This window comes from Triturus cristatus, chromosome 10 (assembly GCF_964204655.1).
Source record: "Triturus cristatus chromosome 10, aTriCri1.1, whole genome shotgun sequence".
In the NCBI taxonomy this organism is placed as follows: domain Eukaryota; kingdom Metazoa; phylum Chordata; class Amphibia; order Caudata; family Salamandridae; genus Triturus; species Triturus cristatus.
Window position 1 is genome coordinate 62,709,195 of NC_140593.1, and position 24,351 is coordinate 62,733,545.

At 49.7% G+C, this 24,351-nt stretch overlaps 1 protein-coding gene across 1 annotated transcript in view; it reads right to left on the bottom strand.

Moving 5' to 3' along the window:
• Positions 1 to 13,350, bottom strand: part of LOC146788834 (vomeronasal type-2 receptor 116-like) — a 163,970-nt gene extending 150,620 nt beyond the window's left edge. Inside the window, exon 1 of the mRNA XM_085630978.1 lies at positions 12,387 to 13,350. Coding sequence (XP_085487104.1) covers positions 12,387 to 13,350 — 964 coding nt within the window. The remainder of the gene's footprint in view (positions 1 to 12,386) is intronic.
• Between the last annotated feature and the right edge of the window lie 11,001 nt (positions 13,351 to 24,351).

Genomic DNA, 24,351 nt, shown 5'->3' on the forward strand with positions numbered 1-24,351 from the left:
CCAGTCAGGTTGTGCTGGGTTTAATGTTTGTGATTTGCAGCATGTGTCAACAATGGAAATACATGGCTCATGCTCATCCATTTCTGCCACCAGTGTGTGGGCGAGATGCTACGTAGTTTGGTCTGTGTGTGCTGACATCTGTGTGGACATTCTTTCTTGCCATGAGGGTGTCTCCTCAGTGCAGGTGCTCCTTATCCAGACACATTGCAGGCCCATTAGCTAATGCATTGTCCTGTGTTTGGACATGTGTGCCACTCCACATGACAGGCAGTGGGTCAGATGTGTTGCCAACTGTGTCATCATGGTACGGATGGCCATGTGACAGGTGGCATGATTCAAGTTTTCAGTCAATAGGTATTGTACCTTGGCACTCACTACACTTGTCAACATGTCTGCATTTTTCTTATGCTTCTTTTTTCTAGTTGTTTGTGAAGGACAATAATGTGCCTGCATGACAGATGTCTCCCAGGGAAGTGCAAAAGAAAGTACTTTTACACTTTCCGTGGACACGCAGACACATATCACTGGAAGGCACAGTTTGATTACCACTTGTCTTCTGAATATACATATCCATGTTCACACAGTGTGTTTGCATGTGTGTTAGTCCTTGGTTGGTGCTGATACGAACTTACGAGTGTCAAGTCATCCAGACCACCGTGGTGCCATGAATATGTACTTACTTATACACCATTTCTTATTTACAGTGGCTTTTTAGAATTCGGCTGCCAGCTCATACAATGACTGTGTAAAAGTATTTTTGTGTGCACATCATTGTGTGACTTCTGTCATGCAGGCAGATGTGTCTTCTTTTCACAAAGTGGCACATTCACACATTCTAAACATGTACATTGTGTAAAGTGTTGTGAGTCCCAAGGGATTGCAATGTTTTTGGCTATGGTTTCCTAAGTACTCGCAGGTCTCAGAGTGTGGGGACACCTTCAGTATTGAGGTGTGTTATTTGGCCTTGGGTGCACCAATACTGTTTCGTTCACAGTGAAGAAGAGGTGGCATGGATTAATATTCTTGCTGTGCTCAACTGTCCCCAGACGCTAGCTTCTCAGTATAATTCGATATCAAGTTATTTGCTGTTGTTTCATGAAATCCATTGTATCCAAGTGTCATGGTGGGTCAACCAACTGGGGAGTGCAGGGTTACATATGTGCGGACTATCCTAGATGTTACTCATGATGCATTTCCTGATATGCACTGTGACAATTTAATTGGGACTCATGTGTCTGTTGTATACAGGTGACTGATTATTTTCTGTCTCTTCACCTTGCCCACAGCATCATCGGAGGACACCGAGGGAGACACCTGCACGGACGTGGAAGAGGGATCCAGCACCGTTGCCACCACTGCTGCGGAGTCTGCAGGAGCAAGTGGCACGGAGGGCGAGGGGAGTCAGGCGGAGGACCTGTCTATTGACAACACTGACTACGACGCAGACGGGTCCGATGCTGAACTCCTCCAGGGGGCGGAGGCTGCTATGACACCTGGCAGCAGCACTACATCTGTCACCGCCCCCTCCATTCCCATCACCGCCCTCCCAGTTGCTCCAGTACCTTCTGTCCGTGCTAGGCAACACCGTGTCTCCTTCGTGCCAGGCACCACACCCCCTGCCCCTGTCCCCCCTGCTGCCCTCACTGCAGAGTCTGTGGACATTCTGCGTCAGTTGCAGGTTGGACAGACATCGCTGCTGAATGTTCTCCATGGCCAGACCCGAATGATGACACAGATGGTGTCGTACATGGAGGGCATGTCATCAGCGATGTCTGACCAACGGATGTTGCTGAGGTCCATGGACTGACGGCAGCAGTGAGTCTCATGCAGCGCTTCGTCCCCCCCTACCCCTGCACCGTCCACACTTCCCACTCCCATAGCTGTCCCAAGCACACACAGACATTCACTAGCACGCACCCCACCAGACGCAGCCAGCACACCACCACGTAAGGGCAAGCGCACTCCTTCTGGCACGCACACTCAGGGGGATGAGGGCACACCCACTGGGTCTGGCGTACACAGGCATACACACAGCCACAGTCCGAGGCCGCATGGCGCACTAACCAGTCCCTCCAAAGGCACTCCCCTCGGCTTCCCTACCACACATCCAGAGAAAGAGGCCTACTTGGCTGGGCTGGGCCTCAGCCCCTCTGTCTCTCCAGCCCGCAAACGGGAACGGCACTGCACGGGTGGGGGAGTTGAGCCCCCCTGTCCCTCCCCACCCCCAATAGCGCTGCACCCCATCACTCCGACCCCCCCCTCCTTTGAGGCAGTGTTGTCTTCGGGTGAAGGGGAGACGCTTGACGACCTGGCAGCAGTGTGCAGCGCCGAGCTGATCTTCACCTTTGGTGCTGCCCCACCCCCTGTGGTGCAGGCGTCCGTCCCTGCACCCACCACACCTACCCTTCCACCTCCTGTCCCTGCGGTGCCTGGTCCTTCCCCACATGATACCCCCCCCCAGTCGAGGAACCTGAGGGTTCTAATGTGCAGGCAAGCTAGGGGAGACGCGTGGCCATGTGTCCCCCCCAAGGACTTCAGATCTGGACTGGCTATGTGCCTTTGTTAATAGTGTTGTTAACTACTTTTTCATTTAATGCTGAATAAAGCATTTTGTTTTCCGTTCAAACACATTTGCATTTCAGGTATTGATGTGGGTGCTGGTGGTCCCGGAGTTGGGGTGGTGGTAATGTGTTATGTGTCAGGAGAAAGTTGTCGTCTGATGCGAATGGGGTGGACCATGGTATCTGCCTGCCATCACAATGTCTCTGCAAGGTATATTGGGTTGTGTGTGCTATTTGTGTTTGGAGACATTGTCCCAAGGACTGTTCCTTCCTCTGTGGCACCTGACATCTACCCTGCAGGGAGTTGCACTTTTGTAGTGCTGACCTGTGTCTACATTTCTTTTGTTGGTGACGGATCCCTTCAACTATGGCCATGCCTGCTCAGCAATGTCTCCGGCTGCATCCTCTGTGCCATCCTTGCTAGTCACTGTACTTGTGTATTGAGTATGTTGTCATGCCTTAATGGCGACAATCAGCATTTTCCACACTATGCATGTGTGTTATCCCAGCCTAGCACACATTTGGTACTTGTTCTGCAGGGTATTTGAGCACCTGACTGACAATTGTGGGCATTGTATCTGTGGGAAGTCCACCCTATTCCTTCCATGAGGGGCAACATCTTGGTGGCTGTCCCGGCACCTGTACATTCCTATCAGTCCTGGGATGTGCGTGACAGTGTGTGTTCCCTTTGGCTCTCTTAGTGTAGTGGCCATTCACATGACTATACAGTCTTGTGGCATGATCTCTGTGTGTGTATTGTGCTGCATCCGCCAGGGGTGGTTATGCATGTGTTATTTGTCCTCACACCCACATGTGGTGTGTCATGCAGTGGGGGGAAGACAGCCATCCTCATGGGAGTGGGACACTGCTGTCAGTGATGTGTTGTTATGAAACTCTCTGTATAAGCTTATTTAGGCTGCATTTTGTTGATTCTAATACATAATCTGCGCACTGAGGTGAGGCGCGGCCCCAGACTGCACGCATAAAATGAAAAAAAGGATTATATCGATAACTAAGATGAAATGGATAAAAAGGTGTGCAACGGCTTCTTTTCCTGTGCATTTGTTATGAAACTATCAACATAGTCGAACATTAGGGATGCGTACATACACCCATGGAGTTGTGCTCATCTGATCATGATGTACACACACCCATGACTCTATCCACTGCTGGGAGTCATATGCACCCACCCCTCACATGTCTCTGGCCACTGCTGGGAGTGATATGCACCCACCCCTCATATGTTTGTCCACTGCTGGGAGTCCTCTGCACCCACCCCTCACATGTCTCTGTCCACTGCTGGGAGTCCTCTTCACCCACCCCTCACATGTCTCTGTCCACCGCTGGGAGTGATATGCACCCACCCCTCATATGTCTGTCCACTGCTGAGAGTCCTCTGCTCCCAACCCTCACATGTCTCTGTCCACTGCTGGGAGTCCTCTGCACCCACCCCTCACATGTCTCTGTCCACTGCTGGGAGTCCTCTGCACCCACCCCTCATATGTCTGTCCACTGCTGGGAGTCCTCTGCACACACCCCTCACATGTCTCTGTCTACTGCTGGGAGTCCTCTGCACCCACCCCTCACATGTCTCTGTCCACTGCTGGGAGTGAAATGCACCCACCCCTCATATGTCTAATACATAATCTGCGCACTGAGGTGAGGCGCGGCCCCAGACTGCACGCATAAAATGAAAAAAAGGATTATATCGATAACTAAGATGAAATGGATAAAAAGGTGTGCAACGGCTTCTTTTCCTGTGCATTTGTTATGAAACTATCAACATAGTCGAACATTACGGATGCGTACATACACCCATGGAGTTGTGCTCATCTGATCATGATGTACACACACCCATGACTCTATCCACTGCTGGGAGTCATATGCACCCACCCCTCACATGTCTCTGGCCACTGCTGGGAGTGATATGCACCCACCCCTCATATGTTTGTCCACTGCTGGGAGTCCTCTGCACCCACCCCTCACATGTCTCTGTCCACTGCTGGGAGTCCTCTTCACCCACCCCTCACATGTCTCTGTCCACCGCTGGGAGTGATATGCACCCACCCCTCATATGTCTGTCCACTGCTGAGAGTCCTCTGCTCCCAACCCTCACATGTCTCTGTCCACTGCTGGGAGTCCTCTGCACCCACCCCTCACATGTCTCTGTCCACTGCTGGGAGTCCTCTGCACCCACCCCTCATATGTCTGTCCACTGCTGGGAGTCCTCTGCACACACCCCTCACATGTCTCTGTCTACTGCTGGGAGTCCTCTGCACCCACCCCTCACATGTCTCTGTCCACTGCTGGGAGTGAAATGCACCCACCCCTCATATGTCTGTCCACTACTGGGAGTCCTCTGCACCCACCCCTTACATGTCTCTGTCCACTGCTGGGAGTCCTCTGCACCCACCCCTCACATGTATCTGGTCATTGCTGGGAGTGATATGCTCCCACCCCTCATATGTCTGGGCACTGCTGGGAGTCCTCTGCACCCACCCCTCACATGTCTCTGTCCACTGCTGTGAGTCATATGCACCCACCCCTCATATGTCTGTCCACTGCTGGGAGTCCTCTGCACCCACCCCTCACATGTCTTTGTCCACTGCTGGGAGTGATATGCACCCACCCCTCACATGTCTCTGTCCACTGCTGGGAGTGATATGCACCCACCCCTCATATGTCTGTCCACTGCTGGGAGTCCTCTGCACCCACCCCTCACATGTCTCTGTCCACTGCTGGGAGTCCTCTGCACCCACCCCTCACATGTCTCTGACCACTGCTGGGAGTGATATGCACCCACCCCTCATATGTCTGGGCACTGCTGGGATTCCTCTGCACCCACCCCTCACATGTCTCTGTCCACTGCTGGGAGTGGTCTGCACCCACCCCTCACATGTCTGTCCACTGCTGGGAGTCATATACACCCACCCCTCACATGTCTGTCCACAGCTGGGAGTGATCTGCACCCACTCCTCACATGTCTGTCCAATGCTGGGAGTGATATGAACCCACACCTCATATGTCTGTCCACTGCTGGGAGTCCTCTGCACCCACCCCTCACATGTCTCTGTCCACCGCTGGGAGTCCTCTGCACCCACCCCTCACATGTCTCTGGCCAGTGCTGGGAGTGATATGCACCCACCCCTCATATGTCTGGGCACTGCTGGGAGTCCTCTGCACCCATCCCTCACATGTCTCTGTCCACTGCTGGGAGTGGTCTGCACCCACCCCTCACATGTCTGTCCACTGCTGGGAGTCATATACACCCACCCCTCACATGTCTGTCCACTGCGGGGAGTGATCTGCACCCACCCCTCACATGTCTGTCCAATTCTGGGAGTGATATGCACCCACCCCTCATATGTCTGTCCACTGCTGGGAGTCCTCTGCACCCACCCCTCACATGTCTCTGGCCACTGCTGGGAGTGATATGCACCCACCCCTCATATGTCTGGGCACTGCTGGGAGTCTTCTGCACCCACCCCTCACATGTCTGTCCACTGCTGGGAGTGATATGCACCCACCCCTCACTTGTCTGTCCAATGCTGGGAGTGATATGCACCCACCCCTCATATGTCTGTCCACTGCTGGTATTCCTCTGCACCCACCCCTCACATGTCTCTGTCCACTGCTGGGAGTCCTCTGCACCCACCCCTCACATGTCTCTGGCCACTGCTGGGAGTCATATGCACCCACCCCTCATATGTCTGGGCACTGCTTGGAGTCCTCTTCACCCACCCCTCACATGTCTGTCCACTGCTGGGAGTGATGTGCACCCATCCCTCACATGTCTGTCCAATGCTGGGAGTGATATGCACCCACCCCTCATATGTCTGTCCACTGATGGGAGTTCTCTGCACCCACCCCTCACATGCCTCTGTCCACTGCTGGGAGTCCTCTGCACCCACCCCTCACATGTCTCTGGCCACTGCTGGGAGTGATATGCACCCACCCCTCATATGTCTGGGCACTGCTGGGAGTCCTCTGCACCCACCCCTCACATGTCTATGTCCACTGCTGGGACTCCTTGGCAGACACCCACCCACCCGTACCCTTGGTGCTATACACTGCTGTCCTGGCCATGTACACACCCCAATATACTGGTTATATGCTGCACCAGGCCCTAAGCCAACATTTGTGGCATGTGTACACCTTGTATCACTAATGTACTGGTGCCCTAGAGGTACGGGTGATGCGGTCCGTACCCCCGCTCTGAGGGCGTGGGTATGGCCCGTACCACCATTGTAGCGGTGATGTAGGGGTACGCGCCGTACCCATGCCCTCAGAGCGTGGGTACGGCCCTTACCACCATTGTAGTGGTGATGTAGGGGTACGCGTGGTACGCGCCATACCCACGCCCTCAGAGCGTGGGTACGTCCCGTATCACCATTAGAGTGGTGAAGTAGGTGTTCGCTTGGTATGTGCCGTACCCACGCTCTGAGGGCGTGGGTACGGCGCGTACCCCTACATCACCACTACAAGGGTGGTACGGGCCATACCCATGCTCTGAAGGCGTGGGTACGGCTCGTACCACCATTGGAGTGGTGAAGTAGGTGAACGCGTGGTATGAGCCATACCCACGCTCTGAGGGCGTGGGTACGGCGCGTACCCCTACCTCACCACTCCAATGGTGGTACGGGCCGTACCCACGCTCTGAGGGCGTGGGTACGGCGCGTACCACGCGTACCCCTACATCACCACTCCAATGGTGGTATGGGCCGTACCCACGCCCTCAGAGTGTGGGTACGGCCCGTACCACCATTGGAGTGGTGATGTAGGGGTACGCGTGGTACGGGCCGTACCCACGCTCTGAGGGCGTGGTTATGGCCCGCACCACCATTGTAGTGGTGACGGGTACGCGTACGCGGGGATTGGTGGATATGCCCACCAAAGTGACCAGACCCTGGAGGTAATGTTAGGACAGTATATGGTATTTTACAAATTTGGTGGAGGTTATGTTTTCTGCCCCTCGCCCCCCCTTTGCCCCTGGATGTTGTGCTGACCTTCTGTGGCATCTGCGTCGGTTTCTGTGCACCAGGTCATAGGCTAGGAGGGCCGGGATGACACGTAGGATGGGGTCCATGGCTGTCCGTCGCGTCCCGCAGCTCCTTCTTCGCTTCGTCCTCACTTTCCCGGGAGTTTTTGGCTGCCGTAAAAAATGATCCGTGTGGAGTGACGTAGGCACGAATCATGCTTGCTGGTCTGTAGAACGCTGCCTCACTCCATCCGGACGTCACGTACGCGATGTCCCGGATTTTTTACGATTCGTACGGAAATGGTATTTCTGTACGAATCGTACTTGCTGGTTTGTAAGGTGCATTTCCCGGGTGCGACTCGTACGGAGAATACGCTCCATACAGCCATTCGTACCCGGTTTTACCGGATCGGAATCGGCACCTCTGTCTTTGTGGGGAAATCACTTAATCTCCCCATGCCTAAAACCAAAATGAATGAGTCCTTGTGTAATGTAATCAATGCTCATGTAAAGCACGCCAATATCTTTGGGTCAAGTCTGTGCTATATAAATGTGCAAAAAAAAAACTAAGCCTTTTTCACACTTGTGTCATTGCATATACTTGGGCTACATTTGGTTGATATGTGTGCTACATTTGGGCCCATTTTCTCTGCGCCCATTGGAAACCCTTTTGTTATGAAGCTCCCAAATTTCCTCATTTACTGCACTATCCTCAGTAGAAAATACTTTCAGTTTTCCACTTTGATTCCATCAAGATAGCGGTCACATTTCTAGGGGTGGGCGGAATTTGCGAAAGTGACTTTTGCAAATTATCGCGAAAATGTTAAAAATCTCCACAAACACGCGGAAATATCGCGAAGATGCGGAAGTTTTTTTCCCGCCCGTTCACGGTATTTTCTGCGTGGTCGCGGCTCGCCAACTTACCCATGCGGTTGCTCGCGGGCGCGGCCATCTTGTTTTCACTCTTCTTGCGGTGCATGATCGCGAGAAGAAAGACGTGATCGCGCGACCAATGACATTACTGCGGGCGCGAACTGTCGCGAGACAGCGCAAATGGCTACCAACAATCAAACATCTCGTGGAGAACACGACCGGATCAGGAAAACTTGTCGGCGAACGCGAGAATGTATTATTTTACAGCGCGAGCAAGAAACAAATTATCGCTAAGCTGCGGAATGCGGAAATTTTGACATTTTCGCACTCTCCGCAGAACGCGAAAATGTCAAATTATCGCAATTTCCGCGAGCGGAACGAAAATTTAGCCAGACCTACACATTTCCCACTCTTTCAGCATAAATTCAGAACGTCAGTAATTAAAAATTTGCCAAAAGTCGTGACAAGAATTTTCAATTCTATTAAGGACACGAAGGCGAGAATTATCCTTCTCATTTCTTTGCATTTATTACACAGCAGCCAATAAAAACACTTTTTAACTCATAAAACTACAAATCCCATGAGCACTAGGTGACCCATAACCATAGAGAGTACCCTATATAAATTCTCACAGAGGTAATCACTTCCTCTTTTTTTGCATGATCCATTTGAAAAACCATCAAGTCCAAAGTCTCGAGATAACCATTCAATCTTGAACATTGTCTTTAACCCAGACAATCGAGAACGGTAACCAAAATCCTGAAGTCCAACAGGGATACTCCAGCTCTCAGGGAGGAAAAACTCTGCGACTTGAGATCGGCGAACGCTTGCCGCACTTCAAAGGAGGAAGAACACTCCAACGAAACCAGGAAGGCGAAGGCAGAAGTGTTTACTTACTATTCGTATCTGAAACACAGAGAAAATCCCGTAATAACGGTCACTCTAGAACTTGTCGTATACAAAATGATTTGACTAGGGTGGGAAATACAAGTCAATAATACGATCACGTAACATTGACAGCAAATTGCAATTCATGACATATGATTCAGAATAACATATACTCTTGGGTGGGATAAGCCTTGCCTCCGTGTCCTTAATAGAATTGAAAATTCGTGTCATGACTGTTTGCAAATCTTTAATTCTGTCAGGACCGGAGGCTCCGATTATGCTTCTTCAAAGCTTAGCCACCACTACCGATGCCACATCCACAATCGGTTTATAATAAAAAGACTTAAATGTGGACTCTGTCGACCAGTCCGCTGCCGTCATTATATCGGCACGCGTTACTCCCAGGTCATGTGACTTAGAGGCCATTGCCCCTCGAACAGAGTGAGCCCCAAACTTAGAAACATCAATACCTGCCTCACTCATGAGTCAACGCACCCAGTGCTGGGGTCACCGGGTGAAATGGTTTTTGTAAAGCAATAAACAGTTGACCTCGCATGTTAGAACGAAACTCAGCTGTACTTACCTCCTACGCTTTAAGACATTGAACTACACATAATTTCAGATTATCCGGGAAACTCGGATATGAAACGAAGGTGGTATTGCATTTGGTACGCCTGGATATGTTAAAAATGACCCCCTCTGGGGAGAAACGGCGACCAGCCAAATCCAAAGCTCGGATATCAGACTCTCTCTTGCAGGAGACCAAACATAACAACATGGCCAATTTGGCCGAAATCTGCTTGTGCGATAGATATTTATTAGCAGACCAGGATTTTACAAATCGTAGAACCACTGCGACGTCCCATAGGAACGAGTACTTTGGGCATGGGGGGGTTTACCATACGAATCCCCCTTAGCAGCTTGCAGACCAAGGGATGTTCTCCCACGGGTTTGCCATCCAGCTGAATATGTCCTGCCCATATCGCAGATCGAAAGGTATTAACTGTTCAGTAAGCGAGACCTGAAGTGGCCAGGGAAGCCAGATAATTCATGATCATGGAGACATTTGCAGTAGTGGGATCGATATCCCGTTGAGCACACCAGCTACAACATTTGTTCCATGCTGATGAATAGCGCTTGTGGGTATTATCGGACCAAGCCTGTTTAATGAAGGCGGTAGCGTCTCCTGAAAGGCCAGGGATCTGCCATCTATCCCTGAAACTCGCCATGCCACCAGAGGGAGTTGCTCTGCTAATACTAAGAGATGGGGTTGCTTGAGAGGGTTCAGCAACAGGTTCCATGTCTGTGGGAGTAACATTGGCACAGCACAAGACATCTCCAGTACAACCGGGAACCAAGCTTGTGCTCTCCACAACGGGGTGACCAGAAGAAGCTCCACCTGCTGACGCCTGGCCTGCGCCAGGACTCTAGGGATCATTACAAATGGTGGGAAGGTATAGCAAAGGCCGGGAGGCCAGACCTGCAGAAACGCGTCCGATGCTATCGCCTCCGGGTCCAGACACCAACTGAAATATTTCGGGAGTTGTGTGTTTAGGCGAGATGCGAACAAGTCTAATTGACAAGGACCCCATGTCTGATTCAGGAAGCAAAAGATTCGAGAATGAAGCCTTTAATCGCTGTAATCGCGTAGGTAACAAGAGTGCCAATCTTCCACCTCGTTGCTGCGCCCTGGGATATATTCCGCCCCAACTGATATTTTGCGCTGCAGACAATAATGCCAAGAAACCTTGGCGATTTCTGCAAGAATCCGTGACTTTGTCCCGCCCAGCTTGTTCACATATCAGACTGCCGATACGTTGTCCATCCGTAAGAGGATACAGCAGTTCGTCTTCTGGGGGGAGAGAATGCGAATTGCAAAAGAGCCTGCCAGAAGCTCCAGACAATTGATATGTAGGTAAAGCTCTTCCGGAGGCCACCGACCCCCTGTCAAAATCGAACCGCAGCTGACGTCCGATTCGATCACAATCTCGGGACTCGATCCGAATATGGCTCTGCCATTCCACAACTCCATGTGATCTAACCACCATGACATCTCCCACCTCGCTTCCTAGGAAAGAGGAATCTGTTTTGCATATCCGAGGCCTTTGCGGAGATGCTGGGTCTTCAAGCGCTGGAGTGCTCGATAATGCAGAGGTCCCGGAAATATAGCCTGGATCGATGAGGCTAACAGGCCCACAACTCGAGCCACCGCCCTCAAGGATACAATCTGCTTGTTCACAATCAATCTCAATTCTTTCTTGATTGCTATGATCTTTTGCACGGGAAGGAGAAGCTGGCAGCTCCGAGAGTCGACCTGAAAACCCAGGAATTTCTATAGATTGCATGGGGGACAGAATGGATTTCTGAGGGTTCACCACGAAACCCAGGCTCTGAAGCAAGTCTATTGCCCACTCTAGGTAAATGAGTACCAGTCAATGGCAACGGGCCATGATAATGATGTTGTCTAGATAGACGATCAAGCGAACTCCCCGAGCTCGCAATGACTCCATGACTGGGCATAGGAGTTTCGTGAAGCACCAAGGTGCCGGCGAAAGTCTGATGGGAAGGACCTTGTACTCACAGCAGACGCCCTGCCAGAGAAACTGAAGAAACCACCGGTGCGGAGCGTAGATGGGTACTGAAAGATAGGCATCTTTCAGCTCGAGACGCAACATCCAATCTCCTTCCTGTAGAAGTTTCCGCAACAAATGGATGCCCTCCATTTTGAAGTGTCGGTAAATTATCTTCCCGTTGAACTCTTTCAGATTCAGGACCAATCTGGATCCGCCCCCTTTTTTCTCTACTTAGAGAACCGTGCTGATGAAACCTCGAGGATGGGGTTGCGTGGCCACGATAGCCCCTTTCTTGAGAAGGGCGAGGATTTCGTCTGTAATGAAAGCTTGATCTTGATGGGAAAAATGAATGGGAGGAGGAAGGAAACCCTGGGAGGGAGTATCGTACAATTCCAGTTTGTACCCCTGAATCGTCTGCAAGACCCAAGCATCCTGCGAGATCGTCTGCCAGACCTGTAGGAAAGATTAAATCCGACCTCCTAAAGTTACTTCTGAACACAGAATGAGCCTCACCTGTTTTTCTGGTGTCTGGGTGGTTTCCCTGATTGCCACCATATCGGCCTTTTCTGAAATGGTTCCAATCTCTTCTAGAGGGATAGAAGGAGGTGTTGCTGGAGTTATGATCCTGGTAGCCTCCTCTTTGGTGCTGCTGGCCACGTGGGGCTCCTTGATTGTACCCACGGCCGAACGACCGCCCTCGATTTCGTCCAGCCATGTTGAAAACCGGGCGAAAGGCGCGCTTGAGTGATTCCTGCACCTTGTCAAGGCCACTGAAGGTGGCCACAAACTTGGTCAATTCCTTCAAAAATGGTTGACCGAAAAGAAGACCCTGGGCCACAGGGCCCGCCTCCGAGGAGGACAACTCTGCCAACTTTGGATCCAATTTGAGGAGGATAGAGCGCCTCCGTTCACTTGACATGGTGCAACTGGCATTGCCCAACTGGCACACTGCCCGCTGTGCCCACTCGATCAGGTCATCTGGATCTATAGGGGATCTGGATTCCTTGGCCTGAAATCCTATTTCCAGTATCTTGGTTAGTGGTCCGGATAGATCTAGTAATTTAACCTGACATGTCTGCCAGGCACGGTCTATGCCATTCTTGGGGTCTATGGCATATTTTTTCAAATATGTGATCATGGCAGGGTCCACCTTGGGGGTCTCCGCAACTTGCGCCGCTAAATCAGGCCTCGGGCACTCCAGCCGCAGTAGGGTCCTGACGTCCTTGTCAAAGGGACGCCAGAGGTGCGCTTGCACGTAATCCACCACCTCCTTCGACGGGAGCCACACGGTGGAGTTAGGGTGGACAATGTCCATCGGGTCAAACGTAAGGAGCTTAGGCTGACTGGTAACCTCAAGGTGGTGCTCATTCCTAGACTTTTTTGCTGGTCGGGGTGCTTCATCCTCCTCTGACTCCTTGTCCGATGAAGAGTACCCTTTCTCACCCTGAACGGAGTCGGTAGACTCGTTAGACGCCATATATGGATGGTCATTCGCCAAAGACCTGGTGTGCCGAGTAAAATCCTCTTTGTGAGGGTTAGGACCTTTTTTTACTACTGGCTGGCGGTCTGGTGCTAGATGCAGGAATCCACCCCTGCTGGATCGCATACTTTTTCAAATGCCGCTTAAGGGCTGCAATCGCTCTTACTAGGGCAGTGTTTAGTAAATGCTGCACCCCGGCATCCAAGGCCTCCACGAGGTCGTTCTCCAGAGAGCCGGACGGCTCGTCCTCCAAATAATCATCTTCGAAGAAGAATTCGGCTAATGTATATGATCCACAGTGAAAGGGCACCAAATTAGATATAGAACACCCAACTGAGTGTGTGCCCACAGGTATTGAGGAGTCAGGGGGAGAGGAGCCCCAGGCAAGCCAGGCGATAAACTGTATATTTTGTGTTGGAGGGAGGGCTTGCCAGACCTCTCTAGGCAAGGCCTATGCTTATTATACAGCCCTCCGCGTCTCAGTCACGTCGGGCATCACCGGGGCAAAAAAGACGGAACAGGCACTTTCAAATTGGGAGAAATCTCCGGCTCCGGTAAACTAGTCAATTTCAGCCTGCGAGTGACATAAAATGGCCACCACGCATGGGCAGTAGAGGCCGTCCTTCATAATGAAAAGAGAACTCGCGCGATTGTGCGAAACACAGTCCTTGCCCCGCACTCGCACTCCACCTGACTCTGCTTTGGGCACGAGGCGGAGGCCAACGTGCTCCCAACACCCGCGAGAAACGAGTGCTACAAGACACCATGCACTGGGGAGCGCCGCGTTGAACACTGAAGGCTACCACAAGGTAAATAAGGACTGCAAGCCTGCATAAATTACCAGAAATGGTTTGAGCACAGTAAATATATAAAGAGCATAAGCGTAAACACTCAATCCAATAGTTTTGACCCCAAACCCATACACTACCACATAAAGGGAATAATAAGGGAAGAGGCACTTAACTGGCTGCCGAGCAGCAAAGAAAGAGGAAGTGATTACCTCTGTGAGACCTTATATAGGGTACTCTAGTGCTCATGGGATTTGTAGTTTTAGTAATAAAAAAGTGTTTTTATTGGCTGCTGTGTAATAAATGCAAAGAAATGAGAGGCATAATCGGAGCCTCCGGTCCTGACATAGAATCTAGTTCCTCCTTAAAACACTATGAGAAAGCTGCTGATCACCAGGGAGTTAACAGGCAGTCTGCTGCTGGTGTTGAAAGTGCATGTTTCATTCTGTATGTCAGAATGTTTTAATTAATAAGAAGAGTATAATATTTGAGAACTCATTTAAAATGTGTCCTAATTGTTCTTTTTACAGCACAACCATCATTTTGATGTTGTGTTTCTTTCCAAATGAAAACTTTTATGTTTTACCAGTTTCATTCACCCAAAATGACTTCAGGTGTGCCACACTTTTGTCATAAGTAAGACTGTTAGCGCTCTAGTTGTTATTTAGAACACTCTGGAAGCCTGAAGTAGAACACCGGGTATCATCTGACAGGAGCTGCTGATGGAAATGAGAAATTTCCTAGCTATAGTGAAGGAAACATTTAATTCTAATAAGGATGCTGAGGCGAGGATTATGCATAACTTCCTTCACTTTTTATTAACAGCAGATTTAAACTTAAACTAACGAAAAACACTGTCCACACTACAACTCCCATGAGTCCTTGGGAGGAGTCCATGGCAACCACAAGCTAATGGCAGAACAGTTTGTCCCAACATATAAATCCTTGTGGTCAGCAGTCCTTCCTCTTTCTTGCTGCAGGAAGTTAAGTCATGCGGAGTCACTCCATTTTGGCATCAGAGCCTACGAATAAAATAACTCATTAAGTGAATTCATTCCGAAGATAATTATTCACATATAAATGAACACCATCTCCACATGATAACTAGATTTGAACATTTACTCAAAAGCTTTACCTGTCATGAATGCCATATATAACATATGAAACATAGTGAAACCTGTACAAAACATACCAAGGAAACATCATCATCAGATTGATACTTCCTGTTAGCCACCAGACATGGGGTTCCATCAGTAATACGCAGGAGATAAAGAGATACTTACTGTAATACAGACCAGAGGGCGGGCAGCTTGTCGTAAATACGTAGCAGGTGGGATAATCCTCGCCTCCGCGTCCCTAATAGAATTAAAAGTTTTATTTAACTATAGCCAGCAGCGGCCGTTCAGGTAAGAGCGGGGAGGAGGCAGTGGGGAAGGGTGGGGGGTATTTTGAAAGATGACAGCGAGAGAAAATTAAATAAATAATTAATGTTCCCTCATTGTCGCCCGTCTTACCTGCATAGGCCGCAGCTGACTATAGCTAAGACATTTCTCATTTTATGTCAGGACCGGTGGTGAGGATTATGCATGTTTAAAGCTTACTTACCACCAAAGATGCGGCCTCATGGATTGGTTTGAAATGAAACCTATTAAGGGTGGATTCTGAAGATCAATTCGCTGCATCCATCATAGCCACCTGGCAATGGAAGGAGAAGAGACAGCCCTGGATGGTTTTCTAAGAGAGATCAGTAATTGTTTCTCACCCTGAGGTCTAACCTCCACGGTCATCTCCTTGTAGGCCTTAAGAAACCTTACTACACAAAGCTTAGGACCCACTTCAAAAGCAGGATAATTTACCGACCTGGTATTAGTCTTGGTCCTCCTAGAGATGATGAATGTCACCCCCTCTGGGGTAAATACTTGTGCTGTGATATCTAGGGCTCTGACATCAGATAGTCTCTTGCAAGAGATGAGACAGAGAAGCATGGACAGCTTTGCAGAAATCTCTATCCTAAATAGATATTGGTTATCTTGCCAGCCCATCAAAAAGTGTAACACCTGGTTCACATACCACAAGCCCGAGTATCTAGGCTCTGGGGGATGAGACATTTGGATACCATTCAGCGATTTGCACACCCATGGGTGATCCCCCGACTGGGGTATTGGTAATGGGCAGGTGCCCAGCAGAAATGGCCGAGTAGAAGGAATTGACCATGCAATAACCTAGACCGGAGCCAGCCAGTTCAGCATGAAAATTCAGGATGTCAGTAATTTGCACCCTTACTGGATCCAGGTATCTCTCTACACACCAACGAATCCATTGTCTCCAAGTCGATCTGTATTGCTTGGTGGTCCCAAGGGCCTATGTCCGCTGGATGAGTCTTTCAGTGTCATCCGAAAGTCTGCCGTCTTGCCAGCATCACTTCAAATCCTCCACGCCATGAGCTGAAAGTGGGCATAGGATGAGGACGGCCCTGGGGATCCTGCAGGATCTCGGGGAATGATGGAAGTCAAAGTAGTTACATCCTTGAGAGCACCAGAAGACAGGGGAACCATGCCTGAGATCTCCAGATTGGTGCCACCAGAATTAAAGATGCCTTCTGACGTCAGACTTGAACCGCTACTCTGTGTATGAGGATAAAAGGTGGGAATGTGTAAGCTTGCCCCCTCATCCAGTCCTGCAGGAAAGCATCCACTGCCGTAGCTCCAATGTCCAGTCTCCAATATACGTACTGATGAATCTGTGCGTTAAGTCTGGATGCACACAGGTCGATGGAGCAGGGATCCCACCATCCCATCAGGGCCTGCAATATTACTGGTTCTATTTGCCAATCGCTGGTATCCGTGAAATGTCTGGAGCTCTTGTCCGCCACTGTATTCAGGGAACCGGCAGGTATTCCACCGTTACAGAGATCTGTTGTTCTGGGCAGTAGTGCCATAAGTCCTTGGCCATCTCTGCCAGTGCCATCAATGTGGTACCCCCCAGTCGGTTGATATGCTGAACCACTGTCCCTCATCAAAGAGTGGATCGCAAAGTTCAAGACAGTTTATGTGTAGGTTCAATTCGTCTTTTCCATCGTCCCCTCCATGGACACATCCCTGCATCTGTCTCGCCAGGCCAGACTTCTGGCAACTGATTCTATCAACAAGTCTGAGAGGGAACCGAAGATCACCTTCCCATTTCACGCTTACATGTGGTCTGTCCACCATTGAAATTCTTTCCTGATGAGCTGCTGTAGTGCTCGGTAGTGGAGTGGGCCTAGAAAGATGGCTTAGATCAAAGACAATAATAAGTCAAATGTCCTAGCTAACTGCCTGAGAGAGATCCTGTCTCTGCGTAAGACCTTGGTCAGCTCCTTCTTGATCTTTTAGATCTTCAGCTCCGGTAGCCTAAGTGTGGCCATCATGAAGTCTATGAGGAATCCAAAAAATATCAAGTTTTGAGATGGAGTCAATTCTGACTTCTGCTTGTTGATCACAAACCCTAACACTTGGAGTAATGCGACAGTCATGTTCAAATGGGACACAAGCTGGGATTGCGATTGTTCCATCAAGAGAAGATCGTCATGATAGATGATCAGCCATATGCCCTTCATCTGGAGGATCTCCACCACTGGTTTGAGCAGTTTTGTGATGCACCATAGTGCTGAGGAAAGGCCAAAAGGTAGAGACTGGAACTCAGACACCTGAAACCCTCCAAGCAAACTGAAGGAACCAGTGATGAGCTAGGAAATTGGGAATCATCAGATAGGTGTCCTTGAGGTCCATCCGCACCATTCAGTCATTCTGTAATAACATATCTTTTACGAGGTGGATGCCCTTCATTTTGAAGTGGCGATATACCAGCAACTCATTGAAGCTTCTTAGGTTTATCAGCGGTCGAAACCCTTTTTCTTTCTTTACTACCAGAAAGAGATTGCTCAGGAAACCCAGAGGCTGCAGGATCAACCTCCAATTTGCTCCCTTGGAAGAAAGATCCTGGACCTTGAGTCAATCAGTGCCATATCTGCATCTGGAAAAACTAAAGGGTGCAGTCTAGATGACTAGATCGGAGTTCTGTAGAACTCTATGCGATAGCCCCTTACCTTTTCCAGGACCCACAGGTCTGACGTGATCTCTTCCCACTTGAGAGCGAACATTTGTAGTCTCCCTCCTAAATCTTGAGGGAAAGAAAGGGTATTTCTTATCATTAAAACCTCCTGGGGCATTAGCTTCACCTCTGGCTTGGTTGGCTCTGCCTCTTCCAGTTCATTGGTTAGGGTAGAAGGTGCTCTGTCTGCAATCATTCCAGCCATTTTTTAGAGGGTCTGGCCTCTGTAGGAGTGTGTCTGAGAACCGCGGCTGGAGGAGCGACCCCTGCCTCTTCTGGCACCGGCAAAAAACTTCCCCGGGAAGAATGTTTTTGATGGAGAACCGGGCCTTATCAAGGGCTGAAAAGGTGGCTACAAATTTACCCAGCTCCTTCACGAAAGCATCCCTGAACAAGTTACCCATCTCTATGGCCCCCGCTTCAGATGAGGAGAGCTCTCCTATTTCTATATTTTTAAAAGAAGGGAGTGTCTGCTCTCAGCCTACAAGGCACTATTGGCATTGCCCAAAAGGCGAATTGCCCGTTGCGCCCAACCAGCTACGATATCCACAGGTAAGGGTTTCCCTGATTGCTTAGATTGTTCAGCTAGGTCTATAATTTTGGTAAGGGGTCCATAAAGTCAAGTAATTTGTCTTGACATGCCCTCCAGGAGCGGTCAATACCCTTCGTTGGGTCCTTCATTAAGCCTGGACATAAAACTCTGATCCACTCGTGGATTTTGCAGAGTTTTGGCAACTCCGTGTTCCAAGTAGAATGCGGAGTTTCCGAAAAACTCTGCACTCCGCAAACGTGTTTTCATGCGTGCTGGAGCCACTTACTTGGTGCCTGCGATCACCAACGAGATTTCCCAAGAAATTCACAAGTGCCAAGAGATTTGCTAGGCAGCCGCATGGTCCCACAATTTCGAGTGAGCTAGTGGAGTTCCGGCGGGGGTTTTGTGAAGATCACATTTCTAAACGTGCAGGATCTACCACAACTACAATCTGGAGATGGTTCTCTCCCTGAGCAGAATCAAAACCTTCTCGAAATGATGATTTGAAGTAAAAAACTCATCAAATTGATATTTGGCTATACTTTTTTGTGCAAGGAGTCCTTTTTCTTTTTTTACTTTTATTTCAAGAGGAAGGACATGACCCAGAGTCTCCAACTTCCTGTTCCAGTCCAGCAGGCTCCTCCCAGTGCGTTGTCCATCTCCTAGTCACTTTTCCTTTGGATTTGGAGCTGGAAGGATCACTCTTTGTGTTTGCTGCATAATATATAATTGGATTTGAGGACTTTAAATTTGAGATTTCACAAATAAGTTGGAACATTGGTGTTGTTTGTTTGGTTGGGGCCATGTACCTAGATTTATTTGTACTTTTTATTGTTTTTATTGTTTTTTAAAAAATGTATTATGGTGGGGGTCGCCTGTAGTTTCAGTAGGGTCTAGTTGTTTCTTTGTAAGTATTTTTTTTCTTTTATAAAGAAAACTCGTTGCAAAGTTCACTACATTTTTCTCCATGTTTTGAAATCAATTTGCAATATTTATCTAATTCACTATGTAGCCCAGTAGTCTGCCAAAATTGGCCTTTCTCAGCCAATAGGCCCAGAGCTTTTCATGGGTGCATAAAACAACTGTTTCTGTAGTGTCTGTTGAATTTAAACATCATTTTGGCCATGGATAGCATTAAATTAAAAATACAAAATGTGTTTTTTGTGGCATTAAACATTTGTTATATGTGTGTTAAATCAAATGCATTTGTTGGTTGTGTGTGGTTATAACTAGCAAACCTTTTTAGCCCTGTGGATTTTTGTTTTTGGCATTGTTGCATTAAAGATGTGTTGTTTGCAATGCCTCCTTTGTCTGGCCAGTGTGTGAGTGCTCTTGTAATAGTAGGCCATCATTTGCCTTGGCTGAGCCTCCCCATATGGCCTGGGGCAATTTAGTAAAGCCTGTGTCCATATGGGCCTGCTTGAGTTCATTGTTTTCCAGGCCTTCTGCTTGTTGCTGTTTTGACCATGTGGCTGGCGGCCTTTTTGTGGAGGCTGTTAGTGTGCTTTCGCCATATTCCCTTTGTTCCTCTTGGCTTATTGCTTCTTGTTGTGGTGGCCTTGCCATGTGGTGGGCAGCCATTTTGTGAAGGCAGCCAGTGTGCTTTTGCAATAGGCCTGCATAGTCTTCCCTTTGTAGGCCTATTGCTTGTTGTTGTGGCCTGGGCATGTGGCTGGTAGACATTTTGTGAAGGCAGCCAGTGTGCTTTTGCCATTGGCCTGAATTGTTTTCCCTTTGTAGGCTTATTGCTTGTTGTTGTGGCCTGGCCATGTGGCTGGTGGCCTTTTATTGCTTGTTGTTGTGGCCTGGTCATGTGGCTGGTGGCCATTTTGTGAAGACAGCCAGTGTGCTTTTGCCATAGGCCTGTATGCCTTCTTTGTGGTGGCAATGTCTTCTTGCTGGTTGTTATTTTGCATGCAAATCTTTCTTCTTTTATTCAACAAAAATGTAGCACAGTTCACCACATTTTATCCATGTTTTTGATATATTTGCAATATTGATTTGAATTGATTCACCATGTGGCCTAGCCTGCCAATGGGGTTTCCAAAAAATATGCCCGGAGCTACTCATGGGTGATTGAAACAAACTGTTTCTGTGGAGTCTGTTGAGTTTAAATAGCATTTTGCCATGGATGGCATTTGATTAAAAATACAAAATGATTTTTTTGGTAGTATTTCACCTTTGTTTTCATGTGTGTTTCCTTTTTTTTTTTAATTAAATGCCTTTTTTTAGATGTGTGTGGTTGTAACTTGTAAACCTTTTCAGCCCTGTGGATTTTCATTTTTGTCAGTGTTCCATTAAAGATGTATTGTTTAGCATGCCTCCTTTGTCTGGCCAGTGTCTGAGTGTGTTTGTAATAGTGGCCAGAATTTGTCTTGGCTGAGCCTCCCCATATGACCAGGGTCCATTTTGTAAAGTATGTGTCCTTATAGGCCTGTTGAGTTCATTGTTTTTCAGGCCTCCTGCTTGTTGTTGATGGCCATTTTGTGAAGGCAGTCAGTGTGCTTTTGGAATATAGGCCTGTATGTCTGTCATCCCTTTGTTCCCCTTGGCTTATGGCTTATTGCTTCCATTGTTATTTGTCAGCTGTAGCCCCCTGAGTGCTGCACCCCACGTGATGCACAATGCCAAACAATTACATTTGTATTTTTGTTGTTCTTTTACTTCTTTCCTATCCTTCCTGAGTGTACTGTACAGTTACACCATCAAAGCCCTTGTTGTTGTCAAAGTCTCACAAATGGTTACACTGTATTATTAATTGTTTTAATAACTGAGATAATAACACTAACGAGTATGACCAGTCACTAAATAACATTATATTTATTTGTACTAGTAATCGAACCACAACAATGCCAAGCTTTACTGATATTCTTCATGCTTCTGTTTTAGGTGCACAAATGAGGAGGAGACAACATCACCCATTGTACTGCCAGGCAGAAGGCCTGCACCTTGCACACGACGTCACATGAAGTATAGCCTCAGACATCTCTTCAGACTGTGAATCTAAGACAAGTGCTGCTGTGTGCTAACTGACATCTTCAAGATGGCCCCAAAGAAAGGTGCCAGTACCAAGAAAGTGCCAAGTTGCCAGTGAGAAGAGGAAGGCACTGCCATCGAACTCTGGGACCTCCTAGACTCCACCGCCCCCGACGTCGCCTTACTGACGGAGACCTGGCTGAACGCCACCTCAGCACCAGACATCTCCATAGCCATCCCATAGGGCTACAAGATCTCCCGCAGAGACCGCACCAACGGAGTGGGAGGAGGAATCGCCATAATCCACAAAGACTCCATCAAAATCTCAACGAACACCGATGACACCCTCACCACCGCCGAGCACATGCACTTCCAGATCCACACCGACCCCAACATCACCCTCAGAGGAACTCTCATCTACAGACCTCCCGGACCCCGCCCACAGTTCAGTGACACCATCGCTGACCTCATCAGCACCCACGCCCTCGCTTCCACAGACTACATCCTCCTCGGGGACCTGAACTTCCACCTCGAGAACAACAACGACGCCAACTCCACCGCCCTGATCGACAACCTCGCCAACCTCGGCCTCAAACAGCTCATAACTACACCTACTCATGCCGCTGGACACACGCTCGACCCCATCTTCTCCGCAAGCCCCCACGTCTCCTTCAACCACACCACCGAACCACACTGGACCGACCACAGATGCGTCCACTTCACCTTCAGAAAACCCACTACACACCACCGCACCCAACAGCTACCATGCCGCTGCTGGGGCAAGGTCACCGAGGACCAACTGACTACTGCCCTCGCCCTGAGACCACCCACTGACCCCACCGACCCAGACACCGCCGCGTTCAAACTCACACTGTGGATCAACGACTGCGCCAACACCCTCGCCCCTCTCAAGACCTCTACAACCAACCACACCAACAAGAAAGCCGCCTGGTTCACCGAGGACCTCCGGATCTCCAAGCACACCTGTCGGAAGCTGGAGAAGAAATGGCTCCACGACCGAACACCAGACAACCACACAGCCCTCAAGAGCGCCACCTGCAGACACCACCAACTCATCAGGACTGCCAAGAAGACCGCCTAGACAACAACGCACACAACACCAAAGAGCTCTTCAGCATCGTGAAAGAACTCTCCAACCCCAGCTCCAACACCAACGACATCCCGCCATCTCAAGACCTGTGCGACTCCCTGGCCACCTTCTTCCACCGCAAGATCACCGACATCCACGACAGCTTCAACTCCGACCCCCCCGTACCCACCACCGAATCCACCACCCCTGTGACTACCACTCGCACCAGTCGCCTGACCGTCTGGTCCAGCGTCAGCGACGAAGACACCATCAAAACCATGAACTCCATCCACTCCGGATCCCCATCGGACCCCTGCCCTCACCACGTCTTCAACAAAACCAGCGCAACCATCGCGCCCCACCTCCGGAAAACAATCAACTGTTCCTTCGAGACAGCAACCTTCCCAGAAAGCTGGAAGCACGCCGAGATCAACGCCCTTTTGAAGAAGCCCAAGGCGGACCCCAAGGACCTCAAGAACTTCCGGTCCATCTCCCTGCTCCCTTTCCTGGCAAAAGTGACCGAGAAGATTGTCAACAAACAGCTGACCCGCTACCTCGAAGTTAACAACATCCTGGACCCTTCCCAATCCGGTTTTCGCAGCAACCACAGCACCGAGACCGCCCTCATCGTCGCCACTGACGACATCTGGACCCTGATGGACAAAGGAGAAACAGCTGCCCTCATCCTCCTGGACCTATCAGCAGCCTTTGACACGGTCTGCCACCACACCCTATCAGCACGCCTCCATGACGCCGGTATCCAAGAGAAGGCCCTGGCCTGGACCACATCCTTCCTCTCCGGCAGAACCCAGAGCGTTCGCCTCCCACCCTTCCGCTCCAAAACCACTGAGATCATCTGCGGCGTCCCACAGGGATCCTCCCTCAGCCCGACGCTGTTCAATATCTACATGGCCCCCCTTGCCCACGTCGCACGACAACACAACTAGGCCTGGGCGGTAAATTCCGTTCCTTTCGCGGAATTTGCGGAATTTGGGTAATTTCGCGTTCCGCGAGAACGCGAAATTGCCCAAAAACCTGTGTTCCGCGACTTCGCGAAATTTTTGCTTGTTCGCGTTCTCAATATGCGTGTTCGCGAGATATTTCACCCCGAGCATGCAAACAGCGATCGCGAACAGGAAAAAAGTATCGCGAACAAGCAATTCCGCGTGTTCGCGGAGATTTTTTACCGTTTCGCGGAGATTCGCGTAACGCGATTACGCAAATTCCGCCCACCCCTAAACACAACCTCAACATCATCTCCTATGCCGACGACACCCAGCTGATCATATCCCTCACCGAAGATCCCCACACCGCCAAAGCTAACCTCCACAGAGGAATGAAGGCCGTAGCCGACTGGATGAGGGACAGCAGACTGAAGCTGAACTCAGACAAGACTGAGGTCCTCATTCTCGGACCCACCCCATCAGCCTGGGACGACTCTTGGTGGCCCACGTCACTAGGCACAGCCCCGGAACCCACGGACCACGCACGCAACCTGGGGGTCATCCTCGACTCCACTCTCT